Source organism: Ursus maritimus, unplaced genomic scaffold (assembly GCF_017311325.1).
Source record: "Ursus maritimus isolate PB19 unplaced genomic scaffold, ASM1731132v1 scaffold_3, whole genome shotgun sequence".
NCBI lineage: Eukaryota > Metazoa > Chordata > Mammalia > Carnivora > Ursidae > Ursus > Ursus maritimus.
In genome coordinates, this window is record NW_024425563.1 from 83,743,942 (window position 1) to 83,767,402 (window position 23,461).

Sequence of the window (23,461 nt, forward strand, 5' to 3'; positions counted from 1 at the left end):
TTGCCTGGCAAAACCCGATTCCAAATTTCGTTTCAGGAAGTTGCATACTTCAACTTTTCCTCTCTTTCCAAGTTTACCCTCAATGATGCATGTTCTGTGCATTTATAGCTAATACACACTGTTCCCAGTTCTCAGATAAGAAAAAGCTGAATCTCAGGGTTCCCCCGCACCGAATTTCCATTTTTGTTATTATAACTTCCATTCACGATTTACCAACTCTAGACCCCAAACGGATCACGGGGAGGGAAAGAATCTTCGCCCCCTTTCTCACAGCGTCGCTGACAGCTGCCTTCTTCACAGCCGGCAGACCCTTGCAGGTCTTGCACCCTCGCGGGCTTGACCTCCACCGAGGATGCCCAGCATGCGTCGCCTGCCCGCCTGGCGCAGAGCGCCCATTCCGGGAGGCAGTCACCGCGGGTAAACCGGGTTCCTGATCAATGGTCTTTCCCAAGTAGAGGAGCGCGCAGGGGCCGCTGGATCACACCCGCTCCTGCGGCAGCGCGCCCGGCACGGGTCGGGAGCGAGCCGGAGTTTCAGGCAGGAGGCCACCACTACCAAACTGCAGAGCAGGAAGGCTCGTCCCCTTCGCGGAGCTGCGGAGACTGGGGGCTTTGCCGGGTGCTGAGGGGAGGCCCAGCCTCCGAACCACAGCCCCCCTCGCCGGGCCCCCGGGCCGCGCAGCACGGGGACCCCACCCGGCGGCTCCGCAGGCAGCGCGCGGTCCCAGCGAGGAGGCCAAAGGCAATAAGGAGATTTAAAAACCGACTGGGATACAAACAGGCGAGAACCGAGAAGGTGTCTCGATAGCGGCGTCGGCGGGGCAGGGCCGAGGGTGTTGGCCGAGCACTGTGAGGGCGCCTGAGAGGCGGCGAAGAGCGAAGGGCTGGGTTCGGACCCGAGGGAGGCGAGCGTCTAGTAAAAAGCCGGCGCCGCCGCCGCGGGCGGGGAGGTGTAGCGGGACGTTTCCGGAGGAAAGCACTTCCTCAGACTTCATCCTGTCAGCGCTTAGACACCGCCGAGGGGGCAAGTCGAATTCGTTTTTGGAAGGCGTGAGAGCCCAAGAGACCGAGAGGTAAGCCCGAGACACAGCGGAGACGACGGCCAGGCGCCCGAGTCCCCGGACCCCGCGCCCCCTCGCGCGCACTCACCGGCCGGCGCTGCCCGGGGCTGCCCAGGGCCGAGCCGCCTGGACGCCGCGCCGCTGCCTCCGCCCGCGGCTCTCGGAGGAGGCGCAGACGCGCTGTGGGGCCAGGGCGCCCGGCGCGCCGCCCGCAACCCGAGCCCGCCCCGCCCCGCCCCGCGCCGCCCCGCCCAGGCCCGCGCCGCCCTCCTCCCTCCGCCCTCCGTCCCGGGACACCTTGGGCCCGAGGTCTCCTCCCAAACGTCTAGAACTTCGGGGGCGTGCTTGGCGATTAATGCCATACTTGTCCATCCCCCTAAAGTTACGGAACTGACACCCCACTTTCACGTCCCATGGCTCACGAACTCCTCAAGAGGGGATTCGTGGAGCTTGAAGGTGGGGTAAGAGACCAGTTTGGAGGGTCGAGGCCGAAGAAAGCACAATAAACAAACGCTATAGTATTCACGTAGGAAACACTGCTTATTATTTTTAAAATGGAAACATCCTAACATATATTCTCAAATGCAGTGATTATAGAAACCCAGACCTGATACAGGAACGTGCAAATGCAGAATGACAATCTTTTTTAAAAAAATGCTTTGATGAGCTGCTTTCGATGAGCACTTTTTCTTGCAAATACTGACTCGTGCAACAAGGCCGTGCGTGATAGATTCTTTTTCAGGAATTCTAGTTAGAATTTACAAAACACCTTTTTAAAAAAAAAATTAAGTAAAGCAACAAAATATTCTGTTTGGGAGAAAGGAATATACCTGGGGGGAAAACGGAGAAGGGAAAGAAAGAAAGGAGGGAGAGAGGAATAAAAGAAGAAAGAAGGGAGGGAGGTTTTGTTTTGTTTCTAACAACTGAGATGCGAGGGAGCACAACTAGAGGCCTAAATTCTCTAAGGTGAGGGGTAGACATGATTTCAACATAAAACTTGCCCCTGGTTTTATGTCACAGCAAGGGTTAGAGTCGGTTCCCGGGCGACATCTTTTTTCTGCATTTCTGCACGTGCACACCATAGTGACACAGGTGAGGGGCTATTTGTAGCCACTCTTAAAGATGAAAAGTGCGCCAGGAGACACTATTGACAGATACCGCCTCCAGGGCAGGGGCCTGGCAGCACTCTTGGGGCCATGGTGCTGTCCTTCAGGCACCTGAGGAAGAAGAGCTGGAAATAAAGAGCTGTCTTCAAGGAGCCCCGAATCCTGTGCCAAGGAATCGCGGACTTCTGGCCATGGGTGTAAAACCACATTTGCTCTTCTTCAGGCTTTGAACATCTCTGAAGAAATCCTAACAGAATGACATACTAAGGAGGAACTGGGTTCCTGTGACATGCCTTTCTGGTGTTACTCGTTTGACACTTGGCCTTTGCCATTGTATGAGATGATCTTGTCACATGCATGTCGGGAGCCCAGTACTTCAACTATAATGCAGATACCAATCACCTCGGCATCTTGTTAAAAGTTGAGATTCTAATTCAGTAGATCTGGAACAGGGCCTGACATATGCATTTCTAGGGGCTGAGATAAGCCCCTAGGTGGTGCTGATGTATTTCTTTTGAAATTTATTTTATTTGAGAGAGAGAGAGAGAAAGACACCATGAGCAGGGGGAGGGGCAGACAGAAAGGGAGAGACAGAAGCTCAAGCAGACTCCAGAGCGAGTGTGGAGCCCTGCCCCGGGGGGTTGATCTCACAATCCCGAGATCATGACCTGAGCCAAAATCCACAGTAGGATACCTAACTGACTGAGCCACCCAGGTGTCCCTGCTGTGCTTTTGGAAATAGCACCAGGTTATCTGCTATAACAACAATTGTTTGTTGTTGTTTTTATTGTTTTTAAGATCCACGGATGGAGTGCCAGGCAGAGGGAGAAGCAGGCTCCTCGCTGAGCAAGGAGCCCCATGCAGGACTCGATCTCAGAGTCTGGGGGTGATGGCCTGAGCTGAAGGCAGATGCTTAACCGACTGAGCCACCCAGATGTCCCCTCCACACACACACAAAATAAAAAAATAGAGAATTGTTTTTTATACATTATGTGGCAGATACTGAGAGTACAGTGCCCTGATGGAATTTATAGCCTAATGGGGGAGACGACAGTATGGTTAGATAATCACATTAATAAAAGTATAAGTGCAAACTTGGATAAATGCTCTCAAGGCAAGCAAAACAAAATCCAGATGGATGAACACATTTAAGTACACAACCCAATCCAGATCAGGATGGAGTGTCAACAAAAAGAGGGGGAGATGACATGGGGAGGAGCCAGTATGTGCGAAAGCTAAATAAATACTCATATTGGTACCTAACTTTGCATTTGTAATTTTGAGTTCTTTTTCTTAAAAGCAGTGCACCAAATTGTGTAAGCTTTGGGACCGGGCAGCGATCACAAGCAGCATGGAGAGAATAAGGACTTGAGAAGGATGTGCCATCCAAAGATTGGGCACAATATATGAATATCATTGTTTCTGGCTTAGACAGTGCCCGAGTATCTCTTTCAACCGAGAATCACATCCATTTTCTTAATTGTAAAGGCTCACTTACCAGGGCAGTGAAATGCAAGGGAGGGAAGATACACCATGGTAGGGACTTAAAATATCAAAAAGTGAGCATTTGTGTGAGCTAGGGGTTTGAAACAGGTCCAGAGGACTGATCTGCAGGTCTGGTCTCACAGGCTATCTGATCCATCAAAGCAGAAGACTTAAACGGCATTTTTGTCAAAACATCTACCTCAATCACCTAAACAAATACCTGAAATTTCACCATTAAAACACTCATTCTTTTGGATCTGGAAGCATTTCGGGAAGTTTAACACTACTTATTAAAATAGAAATCCCTAGGGGGAAACTTATAGTTTATTCTATATTAACAATTTTTGTGAGATGACCATGTCAATGCCCACCACAGTGTCTGACATTCAGTAAAGCTGAGTTGCCCCTCTCTCTCCTATGTGAGAACTGGGTAACACCTGGAGGACTAGGACCCAGGCTGGTTTTCTGTGTTGTGGGGATGGGGGCAGGTTCTGGTCGGGTGGGGTGTGTCTTAGGGAGAGAAGCCAAAGACAGCTGTCCTCCTTTGATGTTTTGCCAAACTCCAAACACGGAATATGCTAGAATATAAATGTTGTTACAGTTGGAAATTTAGAGGCAGACCAAAGAGTCAACTTCAAGTCACCTAGAATATGAATGTGGGAGAAATTATATTAAGAATTTGGAATTTCTTTTTTTTTAAAGATTTTTATTTATTTATTTGACAGAGATAGAGACAGCCAGCGAGAGAGGGAACACAAGCAGGGGGAGTGGGAGAGGAAGAAGCAGGCTCCTAGCGGAGGAGCCCGATGTGGGGCTTGATCCCATAACGCCGGGATCACGCCCTGAGCCAAAGGCAGACGCTTAACCGCTGTGCCACCCAGGCGCCCCTAGAATTCGGAATTTCTAATTAGCCTTTAATTAATGAGGAGTTTCCTCTTTAGCCTTGGAGGGCGTTGTTTAGTTTCTAATGAGATGATTCTTAACAGAATTTGTTTAGATTCTATTAAGGTGTAGAGGGGCTCCAAAGTGTCTAACGTATCACAATACGTCTGCCTTCCCTGGGTGGTAACATTAAGGGATTCTTATACTCACTTTGGTGTAAGTTAGTTTACAGTCCCTAGATTTACTGAGGCAGTATTTCTTGTGCACAGTTCTGTGCCTTTTTATTATTCACATATATATCCACATATTATTCTACCAGTACTCTTTCCATAAAAAGTTATGTTTTCAGACTTAACTTCCTCTTTCTCTGCTGTACTGACATGATTTCTAAGATAGTAGATCCAGACACTGAAATAAAGTAATAAGGCCACTGGAGACTGGCAGACTTTTCCACCGTCACAAGGTCTCCCATGTCTATAAAGAGAGCATCAATTTCCATCCCATTGGATTAAAAAAAAAAACCAAACTAAAAATTCATTTCTAATAGGCACCCAAAGGACTAAATGGGAGATGCAGTAAGAATGGCAAACCCTCTCACCTCTGAACTGGAATTCTTTTAATAATGGCTGATTTTTTTTCCCCCTGCACGATAAATAAATGCATAGTTGCTGTTGTATTTACTGCTATATTTTGTGATTGAAGCAGTTTGTTGTTACTCTGGAGAAGTATGAGTCCTTAGTAAAATTATTTTGAGACAATATAAAATTACACCTCAGCTGTAGTTCTGGGTTTACCCGTTAATTCTAGTGTCCCGGCTTATTTTCTGAATTGACTCTAACCGCTCTCCATTCCTTGGTCAGAGTGGATTTATTCAAAGGTCATCGCTTTAAAACCCTCCCACAGGGGTGCCTGGGTGGCTCAGTCGTTAAGCGTCTGCCTTTGGCTCAGGCGTGATTCTGGTGTTCCAGGATCGAGCCCCACATCAGGCTCCTCCGCTATGAGCCTGCTTCTTCCTCTCCCACGCCCCCTGCTTGTGTTCCCTCTCTCGCTGTCTGTCTCTGTCAAATAAATAAATAAAATAAGAAATCTTAAAAAAAAGATAAAACCCTCCCACAGCTTCCCAGAGCCTCCTAATTAAAGCTGAATTTTGTTGGTATGAGAAATTGCTTCCCCTCCCTTGCTCCTGATCTCCCCCCACCACGCAGCACTACCCCCCCCCAGCCCCTCTGCAAATTCAAAAGATCTGAGCCTCCCCTAAGGAGCCAGGCTAGTTCCTGCCTTTGTGTTTTTGCGCACATTGCTCATTCCTAGAATACGTCCCCCCCGCTGAATCTGCCTGTCAAATCCTATTTATTCTTTTCTCTTCTGGCTGTAACATTTAGATCTTCACTTGAAAATAGTGAATAGGGGCGCCTGGGTGGCACAGCGGTTAAGCGTCTGCCTTCCGCTCAGGGCGTGATCCCGGCGTTATGGGATCGAGCCCCACATCAGGCTCTTCCGCTATGAGCCTGCTTCTTCCTCTCCCACTCCCCCTGCTTGTGTTCCCTCTCTCGCTGGCTGTCTCTATCTCTGTCAAATAAATAAATAAATAAAATCTTTAAAAAAAAAAAAAAGAAAATAGTGAATAATACAGAAAAATACTTTTGTATGCACACAACTTGGGCCAACCTGAACATTTTACTGTATCTTATTCTGGCTTTTAAAAAAGAAAGAAACCATTTTAGGTAGAGTTGATGTCCTCCACATACCCCTCTCTGATCTTTTTCCCCTGCCTGAGGAGATCACTGTCATGAATTTGCATTTACTATTCCCACACATGCTTTTAGATTTTTGCTACATATGCATGTATTGGTAAGCAACAGACTGTATAGTTGACCCTTGAACAACATGGGGGTGAGGGGCGCCAACCCCAGTGGAGTTGAAAATCTGAGTATAACGTTTGGCTCCCCCCAAATTTAACTACTAATAGCCTACTGCTGACCGGACGCCTTACCCATAACATAAACAATTGATTGACACGTATTTTGTATGTTTTACATCTTATATACGTATTCTTACAGTAAAGCAAGCCAGAGAAAAGAACATGTTATTAAGGTAATCGCAAGGAAAAGAAAATACACTTACAGTACTGTACTGTATTTACCCAAAAGATCTACACGTAAGTGGACCCACCAAGTTCAAACCCATGCTGTTCAAGGGTCGACTGTATGTTTGCAAAGTTTAAAAATCTGATAAATGGCATCATGCTATATAATTTTGCAACTTGTTCTGTTGTTATTGTTAATGGGCGTGTTCATTTTAATACCATAGAATATTATACAAATAAACCACAGTTTATCCATTTTCTTGTTGATGGGCCCTTGGATTGCTTCTGATTTTTTGCAATTACAAGCAATGGCGCTGTGAACATTCTTGCACGCATCTCTGTGTATACATGTGGGAGTTTCTCTAGGATAGCTGTCTGGAAGAAGCTGGGTCACGTTGTATGTGCATATTCAACCTTACTGATATTATGACATATTCAATGTGTGTGATATTACACTGCTCTCTACGGAGATTTGTATTAGCTATATTTTCTGTTTTTTTTTTTTTAAAGATTTTATTTTCTTAAGTAATCTCTACACCCAATGTGGGGCTCAAACTTACAACCCTGAGATCAAGAATTGCATGCTCTACTGACTGAGCCAGCCTGGTGCCCCCTTATTTTCTATATTCTTGATGCCCTCACATCGGAGCCTTACTGACTGAGAGACTGCCCCTCCCAGGGCCAGCCAATTCCTACAGATAGCAACAACCCTCCAAGGATTACTCCTTTCATATGCAAGCGAACTAATGGACTGCCCTTTCTTAAACTGCCTCCTTCTTCTGGCTCTCAGGTTTCAGGAGGCAATATTCCTCTGCCATCATCATTCCAGGGTCCTAGAAACAGTTCCTAAAGCCCGAGCCTGCAGAAGTCATTCAAAGTACCCAATTCTGAGCCTGCTTACCCTGCCTTGCCTTTCCTGGGGAGACCACAGTAAAGTCTCAAGTCCATGCTTTCCTCTCATTCCTTCTGCCTCTTCACCAACCTTGGTGCTCCCATGTGACTATGGCACGCCCCCTCCTCTTGGGAACTGTCAGTGGCAATTGTATCCTGACCGACTGGTCTCACCAAACCTGGAAAATAATTAAACCTACATTTTATTTATTTATTTTTTAAAGATTTTATTTATTTATTTGCCAGAGAGAAAGAGAGAGCACAAGCAGGGGAAGCAGCAGGCTCCCTGCTGAGCAGAGAGCCCAATGTGGGGCTCGATCCCAGGACCCCGGGATCATGACCTGAGCCAAAGACAGATGCTTAACTGACTGAGCCATCCAGGCATCCCCAAAACCTACCTTTTATTTTATTTTTTAAAAAGATTTTATTTATTCATTCGACAGAGAGAGAGACAGCCAGTGAGAGAGAGAACACAAGCAGAGGGAGCAGGAGAGGAAGAAGCAGGCTCCTAGCGGAAGAGCCTGACGTGGGGCTCGATCCTAGAACGCCAGGATCATGCCCTGAGCCGAAGGCAGACGCTTAACGACTGAGCCACCCAGGTGCCCCAAAACCTACCTTTTAAAACAAGGTTGTACCATTGTAAACCAGCGGGGTATGAGAGTCCCTCTTTCCAGAACCACTGTGTTCGGATTATTTTGCCTCCCTGGTTAGATATGACATCATTGTTGTTTTAAATGTTTCCGTAGTTATTAGTGAGTTTGAACATTTTAATCTTTTGTCATTTCAGTTTTTCCTTCAGGAAATTTTCATTTCTATTCTTTGTGATTTAAAGAAAATTATGTTATTACCTTCTTTTTTTTTAAGATTTCATTATTTTTTAAAGCAATCTCTACACCCAGCATGGGGCTTGAACTCACAACCCTGCGATTAAGAGTCACATGTTCCACCAACTGAGCCAGCCAGGTCCCCCCCCCCCATTATGTCATTAACTTCTATTATCTATTTTTATGAGTTCTTTATATTTTCTAGAGTTCAGTCCTTTATTGATTGTATATTGTGGCTTTATCTTCTCCCCTTCAGGCTGGTTTTTAAACTTTGTGGTCTCTTCTGTCATGAAAAAGTTTGACAAATGAATCCAGTCAAACTACAGACCAATAACCCTATAATCTTTTCTTACCATTTGTCTGTTTTATGTCATGTTTAAGAAATTCTTTCTTCCCATGATCCCACAATGATATTTTCTTCTAAAAAGTTGTAAAGTTTTACTGCTGTCATTTATGTCTTAAACTCCCTGGGGTTTATTTTTGTGTGATGATATGTCTAGAGATCTATTTTTGTTTTTTCACTTGAATAATGAATTATCTTAGTACCACTTGTTGGCTAGTCCATCCTTTCTCCTCGTCTGACAAAGCTACTATGAGTAAAAAAGGTTGATTGGAAGTTCTTTGTGTGAGCAAGGTGATCTGGCAGGTTCATGACAGAATTCCTTAAATTTCAGTTCATAAGTCTTCTTTCAAGAGAGGAGTCCTTCAGCATTCTGTCTGGATGATAGAAGCCCAATGCCAGAATTTGGGGAGTTGCAAGATGAAAGGGTGCTGTGGTGAGGGAGATGGGGGTCTCACCCTTCAACTGGTGGGTTTTTGCTTATACCTTAAGAAGAAATTACTAGACTTATCGCAGCTCTTTGTTGCCTGAAATCTTTGGGTCTTCTTTAACTTCTCTGATTCAAGTTATCCAAAAAATAAAATAAAATAAATAAAAATAAAATAAAATAAAATAAACCTCTTGTCCCTTGCCAAGATGGGAAGGATAGTTTCCTGTTGGTAGTGGATGAAAGAAGTCTGTTCCTTATTCAGAATTTTAACCAATACCCTTATTTTCATCCTCTAGCCTGTTCCTTGTTTGCAAAGGCAGTTTTCTCTCTAGTTCCAGAATCTTCTGTGTTCTGTGATGCACATCCCTTCTCTGTAGACAGTTGGGTTTTAGCTTTTTACAGCATGATTAGTTACGAGTCGTCCATTCACTCTTCCTTTTCCAAAATTTTGTTGGTATCTTTTATCTGTTTGTCTCCATCCTATATTTTCCTTTGTCTTTTTATGGCTTTATATCATTTAAATTTTCTTTTTTTTTTTTTTAAAGATTTTATTTATTTATTTGACAGAGATAGAGACAGTCAGCGAGAGAGGGAACACAAGCAGGGGGAGTGGGAGAGGAAGAAGCAGGCTCACAGCAGAGGAGCCTGATGTGGGGCTCGATCCCAGATCGCCGGGATCACGCCCTGAGCCGAAGGCAGACGCTTAACCGCTGTGCCACCCAGGCGCCCCATATATCATTTAAATTTTCTAAGTGTTGTTTTATTTGGGTATTGGAATTTAGTCTATTTCCTGTTTTTTATCTCCACTGGTTATTAGTGGTGTCAAAAGTATTGTGAAAATTTACCATTGCTGAAACCTCTAGATTTAACATTTTTCCCCATAGGTGTTTTTTATTTATTTTGGTACTGGGATAACTTATTAACTATTTGCAAAAAAAATATAGCTAGGGTCATTCCTCACAACATATAATGAAGTAAATTCCAGAATAAATTGTTGGAATATAAATAAGCTAAAGCAAAATATAGAGTAGTATTTATACAATGTGAGATACAAGTCTTTGAAGCATATGCAAAAAACCCTTCATAAATAAATACACATATCTAGATGCCGTATGCCCAACTAATAAACATATATGAAAAACAAATTTTACTTGAAATGCATCCTAAATACCCATCTCAAGTAAATAGTGCACATTTTCGTATAAAAATTAGCTAGGAAAAAAGTATATTACTTAGTGTCGTTACAAGTGGCAATTGCCATGTATGGGAAAGTTAAAAAAATAGAGTACAATTGGGGCGCCTGGGTGGCGCAGTCATTAAGCATCTGCCTTCGGCTCAGGGCATGATCCTGGCGTTCTGGGATCGAGCCCCACATCAGGCGTCTCTGTTAGGAGCCTGCGTCTTCCTCTCCCACTCCCCCTGCTTGTGTTCCCTCTCTCGCTGGCTGTCTTTCTCTGTCAAATAAATAAATAAAATCTTTAAAAAAAAAAAAGTACAGAAAGACAATACAAATTGCTGTCAAAAAATTTCTGTTAACATTAAAAAAAATGGGTACATATTTTAGTGATCTCCTATACTTTTTTAAACCTTGAAACATAAGGACAAAAGTGATAATCTCAATTTGGGGAATTTTCCAAGTAACATACATATGTTCTTTCTTAGATAAAGGGTAAAATATATGTGATATTGACTATATTTAAGATCAGATATTGAGTATAATTTACAATAAAATGTATGGTGAATAAGAGATAACTGTAGAAACCATGGAAACTTGGCTGTGCAAATATTTTTAAATCTCTGCTATTACTAAACCTTGTTTCCTTTATTTATTTAGGAAGGTAAGTCAGTTCAACCAACAATACTTGAAGTCCTACACTAACTGCCTATGTTTTCAAATTAAATAAGCCAATTATATGTAAGTCCCCACTTACCCTATTAAAACTTTGCGGAGATGGACTGGTAGGGAGTTCAACCCTGTTCTGATGGTAGGAAGACAGGCGGATGGGAGGACTATAAAATATCTTAGCCCTACTCACCTGGTAGGTCTATGGTACACACACAAGACTTGGACAGAACGCTGTGGGAAAAATTCAGCCCTTCCACCAATGAGAAAATGAACCAAATATGCCATCAAATGGTGAACCGGCAGCAGACAATTTGTGAACCAAGAAAGGAGAATCCACAATTAACATACAACGTTACAAACATTCTTGGGCCAAATACTGCACTTAATTATAAAACATATCACATGTTAAATTAGGCAGAGAAAAGAGCGGCTTGTATCTCCAGAGCAATGATTCACAATGGATTTGATACCAGGCTCAAAATGTACTTTAGCTGGACTCCTCAGCGGGATCGTCCTTTATCATTTCCCTGTACAATGAGAAATACTACTGCCATCTATTACTCTATTACTTAGATGTTTTTTTTTAATCCTCTGGGAAACCAACACATTCAACACTATCAACATATTTTTTTATTTTGTAGATACTAGAAGCGGGGAAAATGCCTCAATCACCATTTTTATTGTCAACACGCAACACAGTGCCTGTCACACAGCAAGCAATCACCAAATATTTGCTGAATGAGTGCATGAGTGCTTATTATGAGTCAGGCATTACGTTGGCAGCCAACAAAATTCTCAGGAATTCAATAATTTTCAAAATTCTCTATTGACTTTTCTTGGCGTAATTAGGGTGATTAATAGAAAAAGCTGAATACGAGGAATGCGGCTCAACCGAAAGTGTGGCTTCATAATTATTATTAACAATGGCGAAACAAAACACCAGTAAATATATCTGACACTGTTTTTTCCAAAACTGATCCAGCTTACAAATCCTACAGAAAATTTAATCAAAAAATGAATAAAGACAAATGAGCCTCAAATGGCTTATGGACATACTTTTTATTGAAGCATGGGCTTTTAGCTTGGTTCAACCTAGAGTACAACCTTTCAGTTAGGTTAATAGAGAGTTCAGGGCTATGGGGCCATTATAATGTTGCTGGTGTTGGTACAACTTCATCAGAAGGTATGAGTATGACCCGCGGGAAAAACAATCCACGAAGAGAACACAATGAAAACATCCACTGTTTTACAAATCACTCTGTTACCACAGACACGAAATGGCAGTTACTGTTAGTAGATCAGCCACAGAACACTTTAAAAGAACCTTTAGACAAGGAGCTGGGAACTTTGTGGGAGATAGGGTTTTCATCCACGATTTTTAAGTAGAAAATATTTCAAGGTCAAGCATTTCTCTTATCCACAAAACAACGCTAAACCAACATACATTTTAAGGAGTATATTAAAGGAGATACAATATCTTTACAACTATCTTCTCGAGTAGGTATCTCAACGAATTTTCTGCAGAATATAAGTAGCCCGAAATTCAGCAGCAAAATATTGCAACATAACAAGTAAATACAGTGTCAATGTGTTATACCGTAGAAGAGAATACATAAAGGAACAAACAATGATAATTTAATCATATAAAACATGATACAGAGCTGAAATACAGTCCACTTACATACTTTGTGACCAAGAATGTTAAATTCTGTACTAAATGCCATTTTAAACATAAAATCTCTTAAATTTTTGTGCTTAAACTTTTTTTTCTGTTAAACTATTTATTTTCAATACTGCCACTGTAACTGATATTACAACAGATCACCATTTTCACGGACACAGCAACATGAAGACATTTACTTATGAGAAAATAAGTCACTTGTCATTAGTTCACAGTGTGGGAAAGTGGTGTACACTCGGTCTTGAGAAGGGCTTTCAGTTAGTCACCAAGTCCTTCACAGAATTTTCCTGATATCAGATGCGGTGCGTGATTTAAAAGAACGGGAAGCAACACATCACATGTTGGAAGGAAAAATAAAATTTTTGATTCTTCATGGGTATCGTCTAAGTGACCTTCGTCTTCTGTTGTAGAAGTGCCTGAGCCCATGTTGTCGTGAAAAATTCATCATGTAATTTTGTTTGCGAGTGCTGTTCGAATCAGAAAGGATAGAGGCAGGGAGGCAAAGGAGAAAGAGCATGTAAGTCCCATCGTGGAAGGCACAATCTAGTCTATGTTCTAAGTTACCCTGCTATTTATCTGAAAATGTTCATGGTTAGTAGGTCATGCGGACAATGCTACCCCAGGACAGAATAACTGAAGTTGACACCTGTATTCACTGCCTTTGGCTTTGAAGAAATCCCCTTCTTTTCATTAGTGAGCTCTAAACCCGGAAAAAAATAAAAAGGCAAATTCTCTTGATTCACAGTGAAAGTGGATTGAAATTGTTTTGGCTTTTTGAATTTTATTCTTGAATTTTTTCTGAACACTTGGGTGGATTTCATTTGAGAGGAAGTGTGTGCTGTACCCATCACCTTATTTAGACACATCTTTAACAAGTAGGAAACATAATTTGATTCCTTTAGCAAACATTCTTGTTTAAAGCTTAAAAAGCAAAAACGAAGTTGTTAGCGGAATCAGCTTGACCTTCCTATTTCATTAGACTCAGGGGCAAAATAAAGTTAAGTTTTTCTCATGGCCTTTCACAAACAGTAAGCATCTGGGGTCTAGAAACATGGTCTTATGAAGAAGACACTCCACTGGAAAAAAGATGATAAAATACTAAGAAAGTGTAACAGACTGTATGATTGTGTAATGTGTGTATGTATTTCCTTCACATACATACACACACACGTATGTATGTCTACCTACTATACGGGAAGCTGATAAAAGTACTGAAAATGGATTTTCAGAGTCTGTAGGAAATTGCACATTAGTAGAGATAGTTGTTAAAAGGTTTGGTATGGAAAATATACTTTAAAAAGAATCATTATCTATAACATCACTGAAAAAAATCACACTCTTTTCACACACTGACCTGAGTGACAACATATCTCTATCTGGCATCAAAATGTGTTATTGAAATGTGAGCCTATCAGTAGTTTTCAAATTCACTGAGTCTCTTCAATGCTGTCTGGACACAGAGTTTTTTCCTCCTTAATTTCATGGAGACATAAAATGTATCTGGACCAGGATGATGTCATGTGATGTGATTCCACCATGAAGGGTCAATATGGCCTGAACTTGAGTTAGGGTAAAGAGAAGGCAATGGGTAATTTTACACCGAGTAGCATATTCTGGGTTATTAATGATCAACATACTAGGCGAGGTGTAAAACTGTACTGTTGTACCTATATACTAGGTATTATATTTAAATATACTAACATTTGTAATATACAAAAACCTTTAAAATGAGGGTTTTGTAGTTTGATCATTAGAAAAGAAAATTTATAATAAAATGTCTCAAAGGAAAATACATAAAGTGAATGTCATCAGATATACTTAACCAAAAAGCAACAGCATCTACACTTAAACCTGATAAAAAGACAGACTCACAGTGATATATATTTTATAAAATAAAACGAAGTGCTAATAACTTTCTACTGTAGGTTTCTATTTTATCAAAATGCTAGAAACTGTAGAATGGAAGCTAGAATATACTCTGAAGATACTGTAGAGAACAACACGAAACAATCAGGTTCATCTTCAGTCGCTGTACTAGCCCTCCTTCCTCCCCTGATGTGACAGCTTTACATGTATCAACGAAGTTATTGGTTTCAACTTCATAGTTGAAGGATGAAATGAATGTATCCACTATTTATCATCAGCTGTAAGTACTCATTGCTGCCTAGTTACAAAAGAAGGGCAATGACCTTTTAGTCTTGAACGAATTAGTCTTGAATGAATCAAGTGTTAGGAGGAAGAGTCCTGTTACCTCTTTCGTCACAACATACTGGGGCTAGCACTAGCCATCTTCCTCCTAGCATGGCAGGTGACCTTGTAGCCCTTTTCCTGGGTTATTATAGTGGCCCCCTAAACTAGCCTCCTCATTCTCTCTCCTCATGAAAAAAAAAAAAAAAACGCTGCTGAAAAGAAACCATGAGATCTCGAGAACGTATCACTGAACACACAGTGGTATGTATGTGTGTGTGTCTTCCCACATACATACGGTGCATTTGGCACACCAGTCTCTCAAATGCTGGCTTTACCTTGGTAACAAGCCACTCACAACCCTCTTGTCCACGGAGCCACATCTAAGCCAACTTAGCAGATACTTCAAGTCCTCTACACGTTTCATCTTATTCTGTTTGTCAAGTCCTTTCTTCCCACACAGACTGCACTATTCAAACTCACCCTGAACCTTTTCCATCCATCTCACTGGTCAACCCCTTACATCACTTCTTAAATTTCTACATTTTTTCCCAGTATCACATTTTACGTATTGCTCGCTGAAGGGATTTCCCCCAACTTTGAACTCTCATAGTGCTCATCTTCTGGTTTGGATGAAGATTGTGTTCTGATGGTGGAGTGGCCTGTCCCCCATTTCCCCCACCCCCACACCACAGAACTCAGCCTCCTGCCTCACCCCTGGGTGGTCAAGGCATGTTTGTTGAACTTTTGGTGACTTACTGATTGGATTCCTGTTGTAAGTCATTACTCTTTAACTATAAAGAATAATTGCAAGGTTAAAGCAATGAAAATTATTCTGTTGAAAACATGTTTAAAGATATAAGGTACTCAAAGAGAATTTAAGATAGTTAAAATATTTTACATAGGAAAAAAAACTCAGAACATTCAAGACATTTAGTTATCCCAGTGCAACCTAGATTGACACAAAAGTGACCTCAATATATGGGAACAAAGGAACATTCAATTTTTAACAAAAATTGATGTGCATGTTTAATGGCTTTAAAGCAACTTCTCTAATAGAACTATTGGCTCATTATTCTCCATCGCTATATATAAGAAAATAAACATTAACAGGTTGCAGATCCTTAATGCCTTGACAGTCAGTCCAGCATGGAAGCTTACACTTCATTTAGAAGGCATTTTGATTCATTGGATACCCTTTAATATTGAATAAATTTATACATATCAGCAGCATGCCTTTGGATCCCTGAGAAGGTAGATGCACATGTTTGCTATAGATGCCTTGTGTTTGTCTAGTCACATTAAAAATGGCCACATTTTCAAAGCATTCTTGAAACTAGTACTTTCATATGTAAAATATAAATATTTCTGGAGTCTGTTAGGTCAGAATCTAAAGAAGCAGGTTTTTCTAGTTCATAAAGTTTTCAAAGTCAAGCATGTGGGAAGCTATACCAAACTGCTGTCTGCCTCTTAGGCCATTTAATAAACTGATGTGGTCATTAAACAGGTATTGTGGCTTCTAAAATGTCTAACTTACAGGATTGGGCAATCTTACACAAGTGGAAAGATCTCAGGTTTACTTATTTATTTATTTTTTTTGTGGAGCCTGTTTTTGTTTCTGATACATGTAGATACATAGCTATAGATAACCTGTAACGAAAATAATAATAGGTGTGATAGAATTAAGATTTGTTTTTCCACCTCAATTACAGGGAAAAGTAATTTTTTATTGTAAGTCCAATGAAGGTAGGTAATGTTCATCCCAAGGCACACCAACTACACTACTTGACCTACCAATTTGCTCTGGCTGGGCATAGAGCTTGGTCCATTTTTAAATTCTCCTACTGTCAGTCATTGAAAGAAGGGAGAATGAACATCAGTGGCATCTTGGAAATGCTAACTTAAATGTCCACTAATGCTGAGTGAGTTTAGGGACTTGGATGATATGGAAATATAAGACACTTCTCTGTTTCTGCATAGGAAATACAGATATTACAAGAACTTTCAAGAATGACTATACTCTTTTGAACTGTTACTCCTCACTGGAGCCAGTATCTTAGGTCATTAATTATTACGAAAAAAATTCCACTGATTTTTAATGGATTCTCATGGAAATGGGGAAGATAGCGATTTGGTAGAAGTAATTTGAGCTCATAGAAATGTAGGTATTTTTACTGATCTGTAATTAATTTTATTACCAAAACATACAATACAATAAATAACACCTCATATGAATGCAGAAATAAGAATTCAGTGGACTGTCTCATCTTCCAGAGAAATATTGGTGAGGGTCAGATGAGAAGCTGCCATTGAAACTAATCAACGAAACTCCCTTGCACAGAGGATGCTGGATATCCCACTTTCAAGACCATGCATTTTCAGGAAGGCTACACAGAAATAAGTGTAGGCTCATACATCTCACAAATGTTAAAGATTTAGTATTTATTTTCTCTGCTAAGTAGGAAGGAAAATAATATCTGGTAATGTGTACCCCAGGGAGTTGTAAGGACTCAATGGAAACTTCTAACATAATATGCAGATGATTAATAAATGATAATAATTTTAACTTCTTTCCTAAGCTTTAAAGTATCTCCATTAGAGGACAAATGTAACTATTAAAGAGGGCAAATCTTACCTAAGGATAGGATCTAGAGCTCACAAATATTAAGAATAAGCCCACTACCTTCTGCCAATTCATTTATTAATTTGGAATAGAATTAAAAAGTCAAGTTACCCTCACGCATCTCCAGCACAATAGATCTTTTGAAAGACACTGCATTTAATCAGAGCCCCCAGGTCTTTTACACACATTTCTAGGTTTACTTTTCCCTCACAACGGCTTATATGAGCACTTCAAAAGCACCTCATACAGTCCCAGGTATGGAGTCAAATTTGTTGCCCAATGAAGTAGTGCCGATTAGCACTCTATGTGCCCGATATTGCATTTTCATTAGAGAATTGCCACAAGGTTGCTGAACTCTGAGTTTACATGATATAGGTTTCAAATGTCCCAGTGTCTCTCAATATCATGTCTAACTTTGTTTTCACAAAAAAAGTTTCTTAATTGCAAAGGTCTTTGACAACGCTTCTGTTAACGTAGATAACACTGATGAAACTATTAGTCAACAGTTACCCAGATTTAGTAAGAGGACTTACCTTACTCTAGTGGAAAACCAATGACAGCAAATAATGAAATATAACACAAGTTAAAAAATGCCTTTCAATGCATGCAGCACTGTGATTAGTCATAAAAGTCTGATCAGGCTTAGATGCAATATAGGATTTTTCATCTCTTTTGAAAATAAAAATTAAAGAAGTTATTTCTTATTCTTCTACACCTAATATATACATATATTTAACTTTTTAATGTAATGCAACATGCAATATTTGCTCATAACCATATGTCAAAGTACATGTAGCTTAGTACTACATTTGGCATAAATGTTGTGAATAAAGTATAAATACGGAAGTAGTAGTTAATAACGGACATTAATTTTGCTATCTGTTTTTTCAATTATTTATATTTTAGGAAATACTTATTTCTGAATGTATTAAGGAATGGGCTTTAAAAAATACAGAAATCCTCTACATCAGATAACACGGTCAAATTAATAAAGGATAAATATGCTTTGCAACAAATGTACTATGCTCATTTCCATAAATCATTTGTGCCAAAAATGACAGTATTTTGATAATGAATAGCATGAGGGGATGGTCATGATGGCACTCATATTATTAAAATCTGATAGATGCGTTTAAGACCATAGTTAGCAACGTACTGGTTTTCACTCCCAGTAATGTGGTAAAAATTCACTTCTTAGTAAATCAATTCACAAAAGCTCTTTATTGAGCAATTTGCTTTCAAGGTACACATGCAAAAACCGGCCCACTTCATTATACATGTGACGAGTTGTGACTTAAACACGTACACAAAAAGATGTGATGTGCGAATGAAATGCATATTTGGGTGAGGGAGATTCTTAGGATAGAAGGATGAGTGCCCAACAGAAAAGATTAAGACCACTACTTTTCTTTTATCCTAAGAAGAACCCCACCAGCATGGATCTTGTGAGGGGTCTGCCCAAGTGTGTTCACAAACATTTACTGGAAAACGTTCTATACCAGCAAGTGAATTCAAAGAAATTAGGGTTCTGACATGATTGTCAGTGACTGTGTTATCTACATCATTCAGACTTTACAGAATAAGGCCTTTTGGTAAGCTAGTGAGGCTGGAAAAAAGTCATCTGTCAATTCAGTCCATCTGTTGTATGCCAGAATAGTGGGGGCCAATAGTCACAAAGTGCTTTTCATGGGCAGGTTTTATTGAAAAACATCACCAGAATGAAAAGATTTCACTCTCAAACAAGCATAAAGCACAAGTAACTTTGCTTGTTAAATGCTAAATGGTGCTTTTTATCGTTATGGTGTGGGGCCTGTCACTCCGTACATCCATATTTATGAAACGCAAATCCTTCCAACATGGACCATATTAGAATTAAACCATTAGATTACACATTTATTATATATGTTGTCAATTTAGGATGCATTCCTAAACCTTGAAATATTTTCAAAAGTGCTGAATTTGTTCTCACCAAACTCATTTCTCTTCTTAGTTAATATGGGCAGTAGTGAGGTTAAACTCAAGATACCATGCGTGACCACAATTTTTCTTTCTAGGGATTTTTAGCATGTGTCCTTAGTGCACATGCACAGAAGCAAAACTATGGTAATAAAGCTAGATTAAGGCCAGTCGGCACTCAGAAAAGAAAATATGTTCTAAAAATGTAATGGTTTTCCAACCATTAGTTGCAAAAACATATTAGCAGCCCTCTTTGCAGTAATCAGTTAGGTAGGGCCTGCGTCTCTTCGGATTTGCATCCCGGTCTCCTTTCCCATCCACACTTGAGGAGTTAGCCATACTAGTTTATATAACTAAATGTTATCATAAAAAAGTATAGTGAATTCAAGGATATTTTGAATTATTAGGGATATATGGGAGTATTCTATCTCTGTATTTCTAAATATACATCCCCTGTAGCAAAATTATAATTAGTAATATTTGTGAATCATGAAATGAACCTTGGATAGCTTCTTTGTGCCTCATTTGGTTGAAAGACACTCTGGAAAATGATTGTGTTTTCTTTTTCTGAATTCTCTGGAACTTTCTTTTTTTATTTTAAGCTTATCAAATGAGTAAACTAATTATTCTGTAGAGCTATCGAGGGCATATTAATTAGTAAATGCCTTAAAACTTTTGACTCTTCTGAAAAGAAGTACTTTGAAAAGGTACAGTGGTATAGAAATGTTAAATCCTAAGACAAGTGCAAAATATCAAAAAGATAGTTCTGAAAATATAATTTCTCTGTATTGGTATTTTTCTCCAAAAAAAAAAAAAGGAAAGAAAACCAAGTGACTCCTTTAATTTTAACAAGTTTTTGAAATGTCACTAAAGACATAGCATTTGCTTTTAAAATTACCTGTGTAATACATAAAAATAAAATTATATGGTGATATGTGTGAAGCTATAATTTTTAAATTATTCACTGAAACTATTCACTCTTTCTTCACTCAAAATGTTTTAGTGCTCTGAAAGTCTGAGAGAATAATGCTGAGTAAGAGCAGACAGGGGCCCGGTAAGTGATAAATTCTTCAAAGGATTAAAATTATGGAGCTGGAATCAAAGTGAAGTCTTTACAAATACAGATTATTTCTCCAGAAAAATACCAGATACAACAGGTATGATTGAGATGATAGATTCCAGAGTATCTGAACTTGATTCTTACAGTAATATCATGATGCTGGTGTCAGCTTCTAAAAATTAATACCAACCCCAGGTGTTCCAGAACAGGGAACAAAGAACAGAGTTCTGCTTCAAAGTTGCCAAGGGGTGGTTTCATACCAGGGGAGGTGATGTGCACGGCTGAGCCCACCTGCTCTTTAATTTTGTCTAAGGGAGGGTGTGATGGTGATGATAAGCCTCTGGAATCTGAAACTGATAACTGAACTTGCTTGGCTGGGTGGCAGGAAGAGAAATATCTACTTGCACACATAATATGTCTATCCCAGGGCAGTATTCGCTGCCTTCTTTTGAGGACTGTCAAGTTTTGAAGTTTCCATAGGAGTTGGTAATGCTTTGTCAGGCACAGGAAGCCCCATTAATGTAAACTGACTTGGCAAGAGACTTGAAAGATAAGAAGTGTTTATTGACTCTAAATCTGATTCTGAACCAGTTTATTAGAATCACCCGAGGTGCTTTTAAAAAAGACTGATGCTCAGGTCCCACTGCAGATCAATTTAAATCAAATCATCTGTAGGGACGCTTCTTCCAAAAGCCCCTGAGTGATTCTGATGTTCAATCAGATGAGAAGCGCTGCTCTGAAAGGAAAGTAGTTAGGGCAGCAAGGCTCTAGGGTTGGTTTTTGGTCTATTTGGACGTATCTCTGGCCTTCCTATATATATGTGTTCATTATAGAGCCCAGGTTATTCTATTCTCCTGGAAGAACATATGCTGAGGAAATCAACGTCTAAGTAAAACATCAGCCTCATATGTAGGTCCAAATGGGTTTGGACTGTTCTTTTAAACTTCAACTTTGTCTTGTGGAGGCAGAGCCCAGCAAGTTGTCCAAAGCAGCAGAGCGCGCAGTGGGGGCTTGTGTAGGGACTAGGTTGCTCTTGGATTTGGGGATTGATATGGATGCCATGCAAGCAGGTGCCTCAGTGAAAACTAAGACGAGGGCTAACTCAAGACTGAAAAAGTCAGCTCATGGCTATGATTGAAAGAAAACAAATCTGGTAGTTTGCCTACCAGTCAATCATTTAAGTTTGCTTTCAAAATGACTGAAATCAGCCAAAGGACTGATTTCATTTTTGATTTGGTAAACAGAATGAACATTTGAACCTATCTACCGAGAAGATTCGCCTCTCCTTGCCAACCACTTGGAGCCATCAGTCCGAACCCGTCGAGACATAAGCATTCCAGTTCTACAGGAACTAGATCGTTAGAGAAAAAGCAAGTCATCTCTCTGCGGAACAGTTAACCCGGCTCGGTGAGAGCAGTGCCAACTTTATCACGGGAGAAACCACAGGGGAGCACCCTCAACGTGCTGGTGCTGGGATTGGTCAGGGGGGATCCGAAACCACAAATTCCTCGCTCCAGTGACGATCGCGTCATTGCACGGAAGAATCCCTGGGGCATCTGTGGCTCAGACAGGGGTTTGTAACTGGGCGCCTTAGCTAGAAATACTCTGTACCTCGACCAGTACAGACCCCTTCTCTGTTCAGGATGTCATGCCATTTTATAAGGCAACCCAAATGTGGCAAAGACATTGTTCCCCATTTCCCCAAGACTTTTGTGTTATTCAATTTCACTAACATGGTCAAATCCGCAGACTCGTCTTTTGCTTATTGAAGTTTGCTAAGGCATATTAAATTGCTTTTGGGACATTGCTACTTCAGGTTGACTCGAGCTACAGACTCCTGTTGCTGAAGAGCGTAGGCTAAAGTCCTGCGGGGGCTTCCCATCAGGAACGGTTGTTACTGAATTAAGGAGCATGCCATAGCAAAAGAATTTCAAACCTTCCCGAAATGGACATGGTACGCTATGTAGCAGATACTCACAGGACGACCTCCACATGGTCCAAAGCCCATTGATCATGACCTGTTCCGTTGTGGCGAGGTTGCCACCAGCGCAGTAAAACTCCTTTCATCCGTGCCTCCCTGGGTCACAGAAGGACAAAGAGGTTACCCGCTAGAAGGCACACCTTTCTGCTATGCCATTTCCAGACCTCAAAGATAACAGGCCGGTCTCAATCAACACAACTGAGGGATGGAATTCGGATCTGCTTAGGTCACCGTACTCTTCTGAGCAGCATTCAATTTTATTGGTGACCCAAGGACTTGGAATCCGTTTCCTTCTCCCTCCCTGCTTCCCCTTGCTCCAGGAGGAGCTGGAAGAGACCGAATTTGGGGCACGGGCTATGCCTTCTGTGTGACAGGCGCGGTGCTAGAAAGTGGGGGTACAGTGCCGGACCACAGTGACACCGTTGCCTATCCTCGGAAAACTTTCAAAGGAGTGCACCCAGAAAATTAAAAATGTTCTTTTCTAAAGGACTGGAAATACCCATTTGAGAAAGGGAAACAGGCAAAAAGCGCCCCTGCGTGTAGTTGTTACATTCTCTTCCCTCTTGCGCCTCCTCCTCGCCTAACAGGAAACAGCAACACAACTCCGGGGATGTGGGCGCATCTTGGTTCTGCCACCACCGACTTGGGTGGTGCTGGTGTAGGAACCTCACACTTCGAGCTCGATCTCAGTGACTCCCAGGGAGCAAGGGTGACACGATGCCTTTCTGCTCGGGCCACTTACAGGGGGACATTGTAGGACACCCTCTGGGCCTGCGTGAAGTCCTTGGGCTGGTGCTGCGCGATGACGTGCCACGTGATGCCGTTGTTAACACTGTACTGCAGCAGCACCGCCTTGTCCACGGCGTGCGGGCCGCTCACGTCGCTGTTGCAGCTGTCCGTCTGCGACGTGCTCCCGATTTGCAAAACAAACATGATTTTGCTGAAAATACAGGGAAACGTGCGTCAAGGAGTATTAGAAGACTTACACTTTCTAATTTTTGTTTTTGACCTTTCCTGATCCTA

At 41.1% G+C, this 23,461-nt stretch overlaps 1 protein-coding gene across 2 annotated transcripts in view; it reads right to left on the reverse strand.

Annotated features, from left to right (window-relative positions):
• Nucleotides 1-11,990: 11,990 nt before the first annotated feature.
• Nucleotides 11,991-23,461, reverse strand: part of RELN (reelin) — a 475,458-nt gene continuing 463,987 nt past the window's right edge. The window contains exons 62-65 of one of the 2 annotated variants that reach the window (XM_040644350.1): nt 23,181-23,378; nt 22,436-22,534; nt 17,975-17,980; nt 11,991-13,098 (exon numbers count right to left, since the gene is read on the reverse strand). In XM_040644350.1, coding sequence (XP_040500284.1) covers nt 13,002-13,098; nt 17,975-17,980; nt 22,436-22,534; nt 23,181-23,378 — 400 coding nt within the window. In that variant the 3' untranslated portion in view covers nt 11,991-13,001. The remainder of the gene's footprint in view (nt 13,099-17,974; nt 17,981-22,435; nt 22,535-23,180; nt 23,379-23,461) is intronic. The other variant, XM_040644349.1, reaches the window with a different exon arrangement.